Source organism: Girardinichthys multiradiatus, chromosome 13 (genome assembly GCF_021462225.1).
Source record: "Girardinichthys multiradiatus isolate DD_20200921_A chromosome 13, DD_fGirMul_XY1, whole genome shotgun sequence".
Classification (NCBI taxonomy): Eukaryota; Metazoa; Chordata; class Actinopteri; order Cyprinodontiformes; family Goodeidae; genus Girardinichthys; species Girardinichthys multiradiatus.
The window spans coordinates 29,571,601-29,587,257 of NC_061806.1; the positions used below are offsets into that span (position 1 = coordinate 29,571,601).

At 41.3% G+C, this 15,657-nt stretch overlaps 1 protein-coding gene across 7 annotated transcripts in view; it reads right to left on the reverse strand.

Moving 5' to 3' along the window:
- The window catches only part of pvrl2l (PVR cell adhesion molecule related 2 like), a 396,229-nt gene that overhangs the window by 246,255 nt on the left and 134,317 nt on the right, over positions 1-15,657 (reverse strand). The window contains exon 1 of one of the 7 annotated variants that reach the window (XM_047383827.1): positions 7,078-7,194. The exons of the other annotated variants lie outside the window; for them this stretch is intronic. Within the exon in view, the coding sequence (XP_047239783.1) occupies positions 7,078-7,162 (85 nt within the window). The 5' untranslated portion in view covers positions 7,163-7,194. Of the gene's footprint in view, positions 1-7,077; positions 7,195-15,657 lie in introns of those variants that run through there. 7 annotated transcript variants of the gene reach the window in all.

The window sequence follows — 15,657 nt, forward strand, 5'->3', positions numbered from 1 at the left end:
ATGTGAACCATGTGTCTTACCATGAGTACCTCAAGTCTCTGGATGTTGTGGGGCTGTCATGGTTGACACGCCTCTTCAACATTGCGTGGCGGTCAGGGACAGTTCCTCTGGGCTGGCAGACCGGAGGGTGTGTTCCAACTACAGGGGGATCACACTCCTCAGCCTCCCTGGTAAGGCCTATGCCAGGGTATTGGAGATGAGAGTCCGGCCGATAGTCAAACCTCGGCTTCAAGAGGAGCAGTGTGGTTTTCGTCCCGGCCGTGGAACATTGGACCAGCTCTATACCCTCTACAGGGTACTCGAGGGTTCATGGGAGTTTGCCCAACCGGTCCACATGTGTTTTGTGGACCTGGAGAAAGCATTTGACTGTGTCCCTCGTGGTGCCCTGTGGGGGGTGCTCCAGGAGTATGGAATTGGCGGCCCTTTATTAGGGACCATCCGGTCCCTGTACAAGCGGAGCAGGAGTTTGGTCCGCATTGCCAGCACTAAGTCGGACCTGTTCCCGGTGCATGTTGGACTCCGGCAGGGCTGCCCTTTGTCACCGGTCCTGTTCATAACTTTTGTGGACAGGATTTCTAGACGCAGCCAAGGGCCGGAGGGGGTCTGGTTTGGGGACCAGTGGATTTCGTCTCTTCTTTTTGCAGATGACGTGGTCCTGCTGGCCCCCTCTAGCCAAGACCTACAGCATGCGCTGTGGCGGTTCGCAGCCGAGTGTGAAGCGGCTGGGATGAAGATCAGCTCCTCCAAGTCCGTGGCCATGGTTCTCGAGCGGAAAAGGGTGGCTTGTCCTCTTCAGGTTGGAATGGAGTTCCTGGCTCAAGTGGAGGAGTTTAAGTATCTCGGGGTCTTGTTCACGAGTGAGGGGAGAATGGAGCGCGAGATCGACAGACGGATCGGTGCGGCTGCCACAGCAATGGGGGCACTGTGCCGGTCTGTTGTGGTAAAGAGAGAGATGAGCTGAAAAGCGAAGCTCTCGATTTACTGGTCGGTCTACATTCCTACCCTCACCTATGGCCATGAACTTTGCGTCATGACCGAAAGAACGAGATCCCGGATACAAGTGGCTGAAATGAGCTTCCTCCGTAGGGTTGCCGGGCACTCCCTTTGAGATAGTGTGAGGAGCTCGGCCATCCGGGAGGGGCTCGGAGTAGAGCCGCTGCTCCTTCACAACGAGAGGAGCCAGTTGAGGTAGCTCGGGCATCTATATTGGATGCCTCCTGGACGCCTTCCTCGGGAGGTGTTCCAGGCACGTCCCACCGGGAGGAGGCCCAGGGGACGGCCCAAGACACGCTGGAGGGACTATGTCTCGCGGCTGGCCTGGGAACGCCTTGGGTTCCCCCCGAAGAAGCTGGAGGGGGTGTCTGGGGAGAGGGACGTCTGGGCGTCTCTGCTGAGTCAGCTGCCCCCGCGACCCGGTCCCGGATAAAATGGAAGAAGACAAGTACGAGTACCATGTGAACTTACTGACTTTATTAAATAGGGAGCATATTTTTTCATAATATATCATAATGTTATATGATTAAATTGTTTTATTAGTGAGCTAGTGGCTAAAGAAGAGCAACCTTGTGCATACAATGGCCATTAATTAAGGCTTCAGGAAGGAATAGGGAGGATTTTTCTTTTAATTCATTGCTGATGGAAGCATGCGGGATCACTCAGAGCACTTCTCCACGATAATTACTTTTTTTCTTTTCACAAATCAGTTTATGCAAATGTATGTGCCCTAATCTGATAGCTGCAATAGTGATATAAGGGAGGTTTAAGAGAGTCGGGATCTGACATACAAACAGATGAGTTCATCCTGATGTGAAGCAGACCCAGAGCAGTTTATGGTCAGCTCTTCAGGACATTAACCTATAGATCCCATAATCATTCAGTCTTTATTTATGCTCCTGTAACAAGAGTCAAATCCTGTCCTCACATATTGGTCATTATGGTTAACCTTATTATGCAGTTAGAGAAACCCCAGCTCTCTTTGACAACCATGGCCCTGCTTAAACAGCTGAAAGAAATGACAGGAAGGGTTTCTGTTCTACACGGAGCCCTTTGAGAAGAGGTGCATCTGTCAGCCAATTGCCGCAATCTGAATCCAACTAAATTGCTAAAATACCACGTATCCATCTCTCACAAATCATGACAGGAATGAACTGGGCCCAGAATGCCTGAAAGCTGAGTTGTGAAATTTAGTGCAATTCAGGCGTTAGAAAAATATTTTTTCTCCCCCAAAGCTGTCATTTTTCCTTTTTTTAAAAAAATAAAACACCTAGCACAGCAGCCAGCACCATGTCCAAGACTCAGCACATTCACCAGGAAGTATATAAGGTTACTTCTGTCTACTGAAAGGCACTGTGAGTAGTGCCCAGTGACTTCACAGATTGAAACAGGGAGGATTAATAGGGTAGATCCCAAACAGCCAAGGTAACCATTGCTCCAAAGTTTGGAAATGTCGTGCAAAAATAAAAAAAGGAACTGGACTGCTGGGTGATTTTTGTGTTTTAGCTTGCTATACAGTGCCTTAATCAATAAAAACAGTGTATGTTTACTGGGCTACTTATGTCAAAATCCAAACACACTTGCCTGTTATGTGCTGCCATTTTTACCCTCTGAGTCAATACTTTGTGGAACAAACTTTTGCATCAATTACCGTTACGGGTCTTTTGGGGAACATCTCCTGCCCCAGATACTTAATGGGATTTAGGTCTGGATCTTGACTGGGCCATCCTAACAGGCACATTTACTTTGATTTAAACCATTCTATTGTAGCTATACTGATGTATGATTAGGGTTGTGGTCCTGCTAGGTGAACCTCGACCCCAGACTCAGGACTTCTGTAGCCCCTAACAGATTTTCTTCTGGGATTTTGTTCAAAAAATCCTATAAATAAAGAAGGAAAAAATTAAATCTGTTTAACTATAAAACAGTCATGTTTCTCCATCCTTCTCTCAGGGGCTTCTCCATCTGACAAATCAGTGGGTTATTACAGTGTTTGACCTCTAAAGAGCTTAATGACAAGGCCATGAGTGGATACATTCATTGAGATGTGAAGGAGTATTGAAGTATAAAAAACCCTTACACATGAAAGGCAACAACCAAAGGAAACCGTCAGATGCGGATACTGTTTTCTGCAAGTCTGATTGTGAGGAGAACCAGGGATTTGGGATCTTCACCCGAAGACTGTGTAGTCTTCAGAAAATTTACAAAAAACGAAGAGCTCCTTTTAAGACTTTACAGTCTTAGATGGGATGATAAATATTAAGGGTTATGACAGGACAATTAGAAAAAGAGTTAAATTTTCAAAGTTGCAGATATATGAACCACAAACCTTCTTGAACAAATAAGCTTTTGTAAAGATGTTTATCCATAATTCCCAGCACAGTATTGAAGGAAAAGCGGACAAAGCAGGTCATCACAAACACCTCACACCAACCACTATGCATAGCGGTGGATGAATTATGGTTTGGGTTTGCTTTGCAGCAAGGGGTCAGGACACTCTGCAGGCATTAAGCTAATGATAAACTCCTCTGCATAAAGCATTTTAGGGTCAAATGTGAGGCCATCTGTCTGACAGCTGAAGCTCAGTCAACAGCATGCCATGATCCTAAATACAGCTGCCCATACAAAACATAATGGCTGAAAAAGAAACAAAGGCATTGCAATGGCTCAGTCAAAGTCCAGACATTTTTAAAAAGCTGTGCAGAAAAAAAAAAAAAAGAGTGGACCAAAATTCCTCCACAACAAAATGAGAGACTGATAAAATCATACAGAAGAATTATTGGGAGTTATTGCTGCTGAAGAAGATTGAAGTTGTTTGCGTTTTGGGGTCTAACTTGATGGTCCACGCTGATCAACTTTACTCCATCAGTCTGAGCTTCTTTAACATGTGACCCCTTCTTCCTGTCAGCCATCTCCATCCCTTCCCTCAGCCAGTCTTTTATTCCCAGCTGTCAATCATGCTTTCCCTCTCTGTCACTCTGCATCTCTGACAAGTCTTTATTCTTATCGCTTGCTCCATAAAACTCTTCAAATCTATTCTCTCCACAACTATCACTCTCTTCTCCTCTCACTCACTTCTGTATTTGCGGTTTCTCACTATCTCTCCTTCAGCTTTATGTCTTTTATAGCTTTTTATTATATCAATCTTTTTTTCTTTGTCACTTCTGGCTGCCTTTTTGCCGTCTGGCTCTGTTTCCTTCATCCCCCATATTTTATCTCTACCTTTATGCCACTTTATTCTCATCATTTGTCTGCTTTTGAGGCCAGGACAGCTTGAATGTGTGTGAGTGTGTGTGCCTGGGTGTGATTGGTTGTGTGCCTAAGCTATATAAAAGCAGTACACTGAGAAAATTAAAAAGAGATTTAACGGTTTCTTGTGTGACAGATGGAAAATGCAGAATATGTTGGTGCGTAAAAAGACATTTTGTGCATTTTCTTTCTGTATGCATATCTGCGTGTGTCATTGACCAACAGGGTTTGGGCAAAATATGGTGACCAAGAGAGAAAGAAGGAATACAACCATGTGTGGATTTAAATAATACAGTTTAAAATATGCTGAATGCAAGTGCTGGGTGAGTGTGTGACCAAAATGCATCTATGCACAAAGGTTTGCATACAAAATTTTGTGAAATTATATAAATCTAGTAATCACTTTTATTCATACCCTTTGTACCTTGTCATGCTTTGGAGTTACAGCCACAGTGGTTGTTTTTTTTTTTTTGCAATTTTAGGTGATGAACCAACAGAAAGCAGTTAATAAATTTAAAATGGAAAGAAAATTATTTATGGTTTTCATCACTTTTTACAAATAATCTGAAAAGTGCAGCAGGCATTTTTATTCAGCCCCATTTAGTCTTAATATTCCTAAAGATAGTTCAGTGCAACTAAATGCCCTCAGACATCACCCAATTAGGAGTTAAAAAAAATCAACTTAATTGTGTTTTAATCTATAGCAATTATCAATCTGGTTTTCTGATTTCAGTGCAACTTACAGAGCTGGAGTTCTTTTCAGATTTCTCCTGTATCTTATACTGAGGAGACAGATTATGTGCGATCTGAACCTTCACATTCAGTCACTCTGACACACAGGAAAAACAAGCTCACACAGGTTCCTTATGGTGCCTGTTGATGTGAAGTCAGCTTCTTACAGGAAAATAATGCTATCACCTCCAGCATAACCTTGAAGGCACTCAGTCTGCCAGGTGCAGCAACCTTGTGTACCACAATATCAATCAGAGGGAGCTCACCATATATGACTATGGATGTTAATTTACTGTGGAAACAGTCAAATAGCAAATGTACTCATCACAGCAAATATTTTATAAAAACAATAATTACTGTTAATTCAAATAGATGTTTAGTGGAATTACTGCTGCTAATATGAAGAAATGTATCTGTGCTTCAGCTTTAGTTTAAAGTAGCTGCAAGCATGCATAATGGTGATCCTTCTGTCCATGTTTCCAAGAGTCAATCTCATTAGTAAATATTGCACAACATGAGAGCAGCCAATTAACCATTCAGCAACCCTCTAATTTATACATGCTTCCATGAAAAAAGCCTTGAACAGCAGCCAACATGAAATTGCCCCAAAGGTTGGATGACGTGTCAAAGTATGAGGGGATTTTTCAGCCCTGATCTGGATGTTGGGTCCAGTTCTTAAAGCCTCCTCACCTGTCAGTGAGAAATTCTAACACCTGATCTTTCAAACCTCACCCACTGATTACAGCAACATTTAGAGATTCAACATTAAAGTGAGCAGGTTGCAGACACCTCGCTTAACAAGAAAACTAAGTCGCTCCATTTCTTTCAAGTTTGGAGCAAAAGAAAAACTAAGTTCACATCTTTGATGCTTCTGTTGAATGTGCCTGAGAAGAGGAAGCATGTCCTCCACCTCGCTATCCTCCAGTTTCACCATCTACCTTCACAATCAACTTGTTTGTGTGAACGTAACATTAATTAGCTTCCAGAACCCCCATAGGAAAAGCTAACAAGCAAACAATGCCCATCAAGCTGAGGCGTTTCTGTATTTGCAGCAAATATCTGATGGGATGTTGACTTTTGTTCATTTTAACAGAATGCATAGCATTCAGCTTAGTTCTCCACTGACATTTTAAAGCATGATCTAAAATTTGCTGGGATTCTCTGAAATGCTACACCAGAACCCATGGGTTTAATTAGGAAGACTGAAAAAAAGTTTACCAGGTTTCTATCCTCACTAACCGTCAGTAAACGCTGCAGGCAAGCTAGTTGTTGAAGCTAATTAAGCAGCTATCCGTTTGCTGTATCATATTGACTCTAGGAGCAGACACCTGCCTCACTGAAGCTTTGAGGAGCTAATAAGACTCCTTTCCCTCAATTGCTGCACCTCTGTGTAACCTTACAGATGCTGCCAATTAAAATTCACAGCAGTGCAGGATTTGTGGTCACACAGGATATGAACAAGTTGCTGGAAAAATGTTTTGTTTTGCTTGAAATATGTTGAAGTTGAAGTAAATCTGTGCTCTCAATATGAGGAGAGGGTGGACTTTCGGAAAAGAAAGGAGATGAAAGGGATTTTGATTTTAGCAGACAAAGTACTATTCTCCAACACATTAAATACCTTTACACTGTAATAATGTCTAATACAGAAATATTCAATGACCATGTTAAGGCCTGCACAGGTATGGGGCAAGTGACTGATTTTTCTGTTGTCCAGTCATTGACATCTTCCACATTAGCACAGTCCACAGAAGGTCATTGCAAAAGAAGTTGGCTGCTCACAGGGTGCTGAATCCAAGCATATTGATAAAAAGTTGAGCAGAAGGAAAAAAAAAGTCAAGATCCCAAAGTCTGGAGAAGGAGTGGAGTGGCCCAGAATTGAAGCTACTTCTAGTCCAGTTTAAAGTCTCCAAATGGTCAGTAATGACTTGGGGTGCCATATCATCTGGTGCTGTTGGTCCAGAGTATTTTATCCAGTCCGCAGTCAGAACAGCCTTCTACTGTTGTAATGTGTTGAGGAACGGAACCGGAATGCAGAAAAACACTTGACTGCACTATAGTGGATATGAGGTTCTTGAGGCTTTAATAACAAAAAGATAAACTTACACGAGTTTCCAAAATGACAAGGAACAGGAACCAGCATGGGAGTAACAGGAGGACCGAGCAAGGAACAATGAAAATAACCAAACATATATACTGAGGGAGAGAGGAGTGAAAACCAATGAAAATATGTGACAGGTAATCAAAGGAACTAAGAACAGGTGAGACAAGGAGGCAGAAGGAGCAGGTGAACCTAATCAAACTAAAGCATGAGGAAAGGGACTAATTAACACGACAGTGAGCAGACCTAAACGAAACTTTAGACCAAGATAAATAAAACATAAGAATCAAGAATAAACATGAACTAAAGGAAACTGAGAAAACGGAGCAAACACAACAACCTAACAACTAGCAAAACCATAAAGGAACCCTGACTACAAAAGTAAACAAACCTAAACCACACTGACTGAATAGACTGGAAGGGAAGCAAAGAACTATAATAATAATAATAATCATAATAAGGAAACCATTCTAAGAAAATAAACAGGAAAGCAACGCCAATGGAACTAGGAGTGAGGAGAGCACACCGGGGGCAGAAGATAACCAAAACAGAAAACCACAACTAACATGAATAAAAAACACAAATAAGAAACATCTAAAAAGGTAAACAAAAAACACAAAACCAAAAACAAAGTCCAAAACGTCCAAACCCTGACATCTACCAGGAACTGTTTAAGGACCTCTTGCTGTCTTTAGCCATAAGCCCTTATAAAAATGAACAGATATAAACACTTGAAATATGTCACTCTGTATGTAATGAATCTATATAAAAGTTTTAATTGTTGAACTGAATCACTTAAATAAACATTTTAATGATATTCAAACTTATCAAGACACACCTGCATATAGCCATTGAACCTCTGCACAGAAACTAAATCCCCAAGCTTCCCCCAAGAAACATAAATCATGCAGCTCTTACTGAAAAGCCCAGTTTCCCATCCACATGAAGCTATCCCCATTAACAGCTAAAGCTACACCTACACTGAGAGCCTGCAGTGACAGATAAAACTGCATTTAGGTGCAGCTTCTGATGAGATGTATGTAAATGCCAAACCAACCTGGGCACAGCTCCGTGTTACATTACTAACCAAAACAAAAGGTAGTCATTGGCACACTCAGGACAAAACAAATGAAGACTGCGTCTCATTTAGCAGGCAGCACAGACAAGACCTTATAAAGCATGTATGGCATGTAGTCCCCAGCTATATCTACCTTCACATACAGTACACAGTGAAAATACACCAAACACATTCTGCAGAAAGAAACCGACTTGTGCTCGGCCGGCATGTTCAATCATTCTCTGACAGGCAATTATTATATCAGGCATCACATGGCAAACATACGCAAAGGCTAATATACAGCCAGATCAGCTGAGAGCTGAGGTGTATGCAGCAACTCGAACCATTCACACAGAAGTCAGGTTAATAATTCAATACCGTGGTTAAGAAAGGAGGCCTCCCTCCGTATTCAATTATTGACAAGCAACATCTCGACTCTCTGCCTCTGACCTGAGGGACGTTAGCAGGCAGGCAAGAGAGGAAGCAGGAGGAGGAGGAAGCCAAAAACATGTGAATAATAAGGAGATGCAGGGAGGTAAGGAGGACAGATGTATTTAGAGAAACATAGAAGGAACACAGGTTAGCTGTAAATATACCCAGAAAGCCTTAACACTGGAACTTAAATGGAACTGTTAGAGAAACAGAGAGATGGATGGAGGAAAAGCTGCGGGAACTGTATGCTGATTTTTGGCTTTATTCATAAATCTGCAGGTTTGTTGCCAAGGGCTACACAGCTCCCAGTTCACAGTTTCATTTCAGAGCAATTACAGCATGTTGCTGCCCTAGTCCCTTCTCTGCATGTACTGGATGACGGCCTGTCACATTACCTGCACCTGGCCTCAATCCGGTTTGTTTTTTTATTTTGTACTGAGAAAAAAAGGTCTACGTAGTTTTTATTTGCATTTTAGCATTTTTCCACCAGTGTCACAGAACTTTGTAATTTCCAGATTTCTCACAACATTTCAGTCATTTTTTAAACTTGAAACAGAAAATTCACTGGCTGATATTTCTATAGTGGATGTACTTTGAACATGGAACCTCCAAAAACTACAGATTGATAAAGGTTGAATGCATGGATGGATGGACGGACATTTAATATCAATTTTAACAATTATTCACTGTGAGGAATGAATTAGGACACACTAACTTTTATTCATTCATTTTCTATACCGCTGGTGCCTATCTCCAGCTGTGTACGGGCGAGAGGCAGGGAACACCCTAGACAGGTCGCCAATCCATCGCAGGGCACGACATGCAGGACAAACAACCATGCACATACTCATTCACACCTAAGGGCAATTTACCTACCAGTCATGTTTTTGGACTGTGGGAGGAAGCCAGAGTACCCCGTGAGAACCCACGCATGCACGGGGAGAACATGCAAACTCCATACAGGAATTTAAAGAGGTCTCAACTGAGTATGTAATCAGCCATTTTACTATATGGAAAAGTGAGGACATTCAGAACAGCTTCCCACATGCCCAGGTCTGACTGTCCAAGCAAGTCCACCCTGAGAGCAGACAGCAAAATGCTAAAAGAAGTCTACAAAACTCCTAAAATATCATGGAACCAACAGCAGGCTCTTACTGTTGTTGATATGAAAGAGCATGTCTGTACAATTAGAAACAGACTAAAAAAGTTTAACTTATAACAATTGTGAAGCATGGAGGTAGAAGTCTTATGGTTTGCTTGGCTGCAACAGGACCAGCTCTCCACCATAGAAGCCACTATGAATTTTATAGTGTATCAGCAGGTGTCTGAGGACAATTTGAAACCATCTGTAAAATTAATAAATTCAAGCTGAAAAATTAAAGCTGCAGCAAAACTGGACGCTGCAACACGACAATGACCAAAAACATAAAAGTAAATACACCAAGGACTGGCTTAGAAATAAGACATGAGAAGTCCTGACACAAAACAAAACCCATCTCAGAGAGATGTTGTGGGGTCATCTGAAACATGCTGTAGAAGTAGAGAACACCTGATTTTTTTACATGAGCGTATCTTTGCCTAGTTTTTTTTAACTTCCTATAACATTTTAGACTGTATTTTATGTTGGACTTAACAGTATGATATTGTCGTTAAGAGAATGACGGCTCTTTACTTTGTCAGTCAAGCCGGTTTTACTTCAGTGAAAACAGTAAATGATTTGTAAGTTCTGCATTTCTTATAGAAAGGACCATTACCTTCCTCTCTGTGTTTGTTCTTTTAGAAGAAACAGCATGAACTCTCTCAGCAGATCGAAGTACTACGGAGCCATTTGAATTCAGGAGAGTTGTTTGGTTGCATATTTTAAATATGCCTCTCTCACACACACAGACACAAAGTGCTGTTTAACTTGTTTCATTGATCTGTCCTCCTTACAATCTTCCTGTGGAGCTATCAGGCTGACCTGCAACAACACTGCTTACCACCATTGGATTATTCGTGCATCCCTCTCTGTTTCCAGGCTAAACACTGCTGCACTGCTTAACACTTTCTGCATTTGCATTCTCCCTGAAGACCTATCACTCAGTTAGCTGCTGTTTACTTCAAACTCAGGGAAAATTCTTGATGACTCCAGGATTCAGTGATGCTTTTGGGCCCTTAAAGGACTATGTTTTAATGTTTCCCACTCTAATGGGCTGATATTATGCACATCCAGGAAGTTTTTATCTTTTTTTCTGCTCTAGCTTCTGGCTACATGTGGTTACGTAAGTAAATGCTGAAACTGCTCCTGAAAGCAGGCTGTATGAGTGCTGGATTGTCAAAGATGCACTCTCAGTGCTGTCAGATATATCAGACATATTTCGTTGTATATCTTTTAAAAGGTAGTGATGGGAGGTCCAACTTCAGAACAACCAGCTCCTATGTGGTACCAAACGGAACCATCAAACTTAGATTTAGTGATTTTAAATAGTTTAGTTGCTGGTAAGCAGTTCTTATATAAAAGTCTCATTATATTAATTTTATCGGTACAAGCAAAGTCACTGCTGTTCAACATTTTTGCCTGATTATTTGTCACAGGTCCTCTTTGGGTGTAGGATTGCTTATTACCCACCTTCTGACACTGATCCACCCCATATTACTGATTCTTTCTTGACAATAGATCATGTGTATTTTACTTAAACATCATCAGTTACACTACATTTGACAACTATTTTGAAATATTTCATTTAGACTTCAAGATTTATATTTCTGTTCCCAACCTTTGTTGGCAAAGTTCAGAACAACAGTTCATAACAGTTTAAGGTCTGGTCTGATATGCAGATTCAGATTCAATTACAACTATGGCTGCACCAATATAGGAAAAAAGCAATTTCTGTTCCGTCCTGACAACATCCTCATACTGCTTTTGAGTTAAAGCATCTTCTTAGTCAAGTGTGGTCATTAATAGGATTAAAGTTTATTCAACCAGCATGCAGAGTGTGAATGTAGGACACGTACAAATATTAGTCCACCACTAGTTGGATTCAAGCAGTTATTTAAGATTTTGCAGCTATATTGGGCCCCTAAATCATACATCCCAACTTATTTGCCTTTGGCTCATTTAACAATTTAATAAAATTGATAAAAACTGCCTCTGCTGGACAGGCGTGGTAAGGCGTATTCGTCACTTCCTTTTTTTGCTGTTGCACTCAGTAGATTGTTTGTTGTGTGAAGGCTCTCTCCTTTGATCTGATTTCTCTCTACTGTGATACTTCTCTGCCTCCTTTAGTGATGAGGGTACGTGTAGTAAATATAGAATTTTTGTAGCATTGGAGGCGAGGGTGTTGGAATTGGAGGCCCGGCTCTGCGCTGTTGAAAAACCAGCAGATAGCCGAGGCCCCTTAGCCAGCGCGGAGCCACCGAGGGTTGCTCCCCGTTGCAGTCCTCCAGCAGAGCCCGCGCAGCTGGGGCCTCAGGCCGGCTGGGTGACAGTACATAGAGAGCATAGTCCTAGATCCCAGCCCACAGGTCACCACCAACCCGTCTGCGTTTCTAACAGATTTTCCCCGCTCAGCAACACACCCGCTGAGAAGCCAACTCTGGTAATTGGCAGCTCCATAGTCAAAAACGTGGCACTAGAGACACCAGCGACCATAGTCAAATGTCTGCCAGGGGCCAGAACGGGCGACATCTACCTAAAACTGCTGGCTAATGATAATAGTAAATACAGTAAGATTGTAATTCACGCTGGCGGTAATGACACCCGGTTATGTCAATCGGAGGTCACCAAAGTTAGTGTTGCTTCGGTGTGTAAGTTTGCCAAAACAATGTCGGACTCCGTAATTTTCTCTGGTCCCCTCCCCAATCTGACCAGTGACAGCATGTTTAGCCGCATGATGTCATTCAACCGCTGGCTGTCTAGGTGGTGTCCTGAAAACAATGTGGGCTATATTGATAATTGGCGAACAATTTGGGGAAAACCTGGTCTGATCCGGAGAGACGGCATCCATCCCACTTTGGATGGAGCAGCTCTTCTTTCTAGGAATCTGGCCGAATTTATTAGTTCTCCAAACCGCTGACAACCCAGGGTTCAGACCAGGAAGCAGGGTCATAGTTTAATACTCCTCTCTGCAGCTTCTGTACTGCTACCCACCCATTACCCTATTAAGACAGTGTCTCGCCCACAGCAAAGATTGAATAGATTAAAAAATAATCTAAACCGAGGAAATCAGGAAAATCGAATAAAAGTAAACACATCTCAGACTAAAAAGAAAAATAAAACAATTAAATGTGGCTTACTGAACATAAGATCTCTCTCTTCAAAGACTTTGCTAGTTAGTGACCTGATTTGTGACAATCAGATTGATTTATTTTGTCTCACAGAAACCTGGCTGCAGCAAGAGGATTATGTTACTATAAATGAGTCAACTCCTACTAATTATTAAAATTTTCACATGCCTCGAAATACTGGGCGAGGAGGAGGAGTAGCGACCATCTTTCAGACGGATTTATTGACTAGTTCCAGACCAATCAATAGCTACAACTCTTTTGAATATTTAATCCTTAGTTTTCCTCATCCAAATTGCAAAGCACTAAAACCACTACTGTTTGTTGTTTTGTACCGTCCACCAGGCCCTTACTCTCAATTTTTAGATCAGTTTTCAGACCTTTTATCTGATTTAGTGTTAAATACAGATAAGGTTATTATAGTGGGGGATTTTAATATTTTAACATTTGAAAGTGATAGCTTAAATATAGCCTTTAATGGTATCTTAGACTCAATTGGCTTTGCACAAAACATTAACAAACCTACCCCCTTTTGTCTTCATTTGCTGGACCTTGTGCTAACATATGGCATTGAGTGTAAAGACATAACAATATTTTCTCATAACCCTGTCCTGTCTGACCATCTATTAATAACCTTTGAGTTTAATTTAACCGAGTACTCCACACCTGAAAGAAAATTTCATTATAGTAGATCATTATCAGACAATGCTGTAACAACCTTTAAAGAATCAGTTCCACTTTTAATTTCCTCATTATCACAGAAAAACAGTGGAGGGCAATAATTTTGTTTCTTCCCCTTCACAAATTGATTCTCTTGTTCATAGTGTTACTTCATTATTGCGTAGTGCATTAGACAATGCAGCCCCCTTGAAAACGAAGGTAATTATTCATAGGAGGCTAGCTCCCTGGTTTAATTCAGAGCTACGTACTTTAAAGCACAATGTTAGAAAATTGGAGAGAAAATGCCGCTCTACTCACCTACGGGGTTCCTACTTAATCTGGAAAACTAGCCTACTGTTATATAAAAAGACACTTCACCAAGCTAGAACAGCTTATTTCTCATTATTAATAGAAGAGAACAAGAATAATCCTAGGTTTCTCTTTAGTACAGTTGCTAAACAGAGTCATAGCTCTGTTGAGCCATCCATTCCCTTAGCTCTCAGCAGTCATAACTTTATGGGATTCTTCCAAAATAAAATTGATTCTATTAAAAATTGTTTGTGTGTTGCCCTGCGATGGACTGGCGACCTGTCCAGGGTGTATCCTGCCTCTCGCCCATAGATTGCTGGAGATAGGCACCAGCTCTCCCGTGACCCACTATGGAATAAGCGGTAGAAAGTGACTGACTAAAAAGAAAATCTTTGACATACTCCCGAAGATGATTACTTCATCCTCAGCAAGTGAGACAACATTGGAAGTAACTGTAGAACCTGATCTGTGTTTGGACTGCTTTGATCCTGTGGAGCTTCCTGAGTTATCAGAAATATTAGCTTCATCTAAACCTTCAACTTGTATGTTAGACCCAATCTCAACCAAATTATTTAAGGAAGTGTTCCCTCTGAATACCAGCCCCATCTGCTGAAAGTCACTAATGATATTCTTATGGCCTCAGATAATGGACTTGTGTCTGTACTTGTCCTGTTAGATCTCAGTGCTGCATTTTATACAGTCGATCATAATATTCTCTTAGAAAGGCTGGAATATGCCGTAGGGATCAGGGGAACAGCGCTAGGCTGGTTTAAATCTTATTTTTCTGACAGATTCCAGTTTGTTCATGTAAATGATAAATCATCTTTAAACTCCAGGGTTAATTGTGGAGTACCACAGGGTTCAGTACTTGGGCCAATTCTCTTTATATATGCTTCCAATAGGTAAAATTATCAGGCAGCATAGAATAAATGTTCACTGTTACGCTGATGACATTCAGCTTTACTTATCCATGAATCCTGATGAGCCCAACCAGTTAGATAGACTACAAGTATGTCTTGAAGACATAAAAAATTGGATGACTTTACATTTTCTGCTTCTAAATTCAGACAAGACAGAAGTTGTCGTCTTTGGACCGGAGTCTTTAAAAAAGAAACTGCTTAGTCAATCACTTAACCTTGATGGCATTAAATTGACCTCCGATAATAAAGTAAAAAACCTTGGTGTTATTTTTGACCAGGACATGTCATTTAAATCCCATATTAAACAGGTTTCTAGGATTTCCTTCTTTTACCTCCGGAACATTGCCCAAATTAGAAATATCCTATCCAGGAGTGACGCTGAAAAACTAGTCCATGCATTTGTTACTTCAAGGCTGGACTATTGTAATTCCTTACTATCAGGATGTACACAAAATGCAGTTAAAAGCCTTCAGCTGATTCAAAATGCTGCAGCAAGAGTTCTGATGAAAATTAAAAAGAGTGATCATATTTCGCCTATTTTAGCTTCCCTTCATTGGCTCCCTGTTAAATCCAGAATAGAATTTAAAATTCTCCTCCTCACATATAAAGACCTTAATGATCTAGCTCCATCATACATCAGAGATCTGATTGTTCCATATGTTCCTAACAGAGCACTTTGTTCTCAGACTGCAGGTTTACTGGTGGTTCATAGAGTCTCTAGAAGTAGAATGGGAGGCAGATCCTTTAGTTATCAGGCTCCTCTCCTGTGGAACCAGCTCCCAGTTTTAGTCCGTGAGGCAGACACCCTGTCTACTTTTAAGGCTAAGTTTAACATTTTCCTTTTTGCTAAAGCTTATAGTTAGAGTGGCTTAGGTTATCCAGAGCTATCTTCCTTATTTTTTACCTCCGTCTTCTTCCCTCCCTGTTGGATGGAGTAAGGGGGA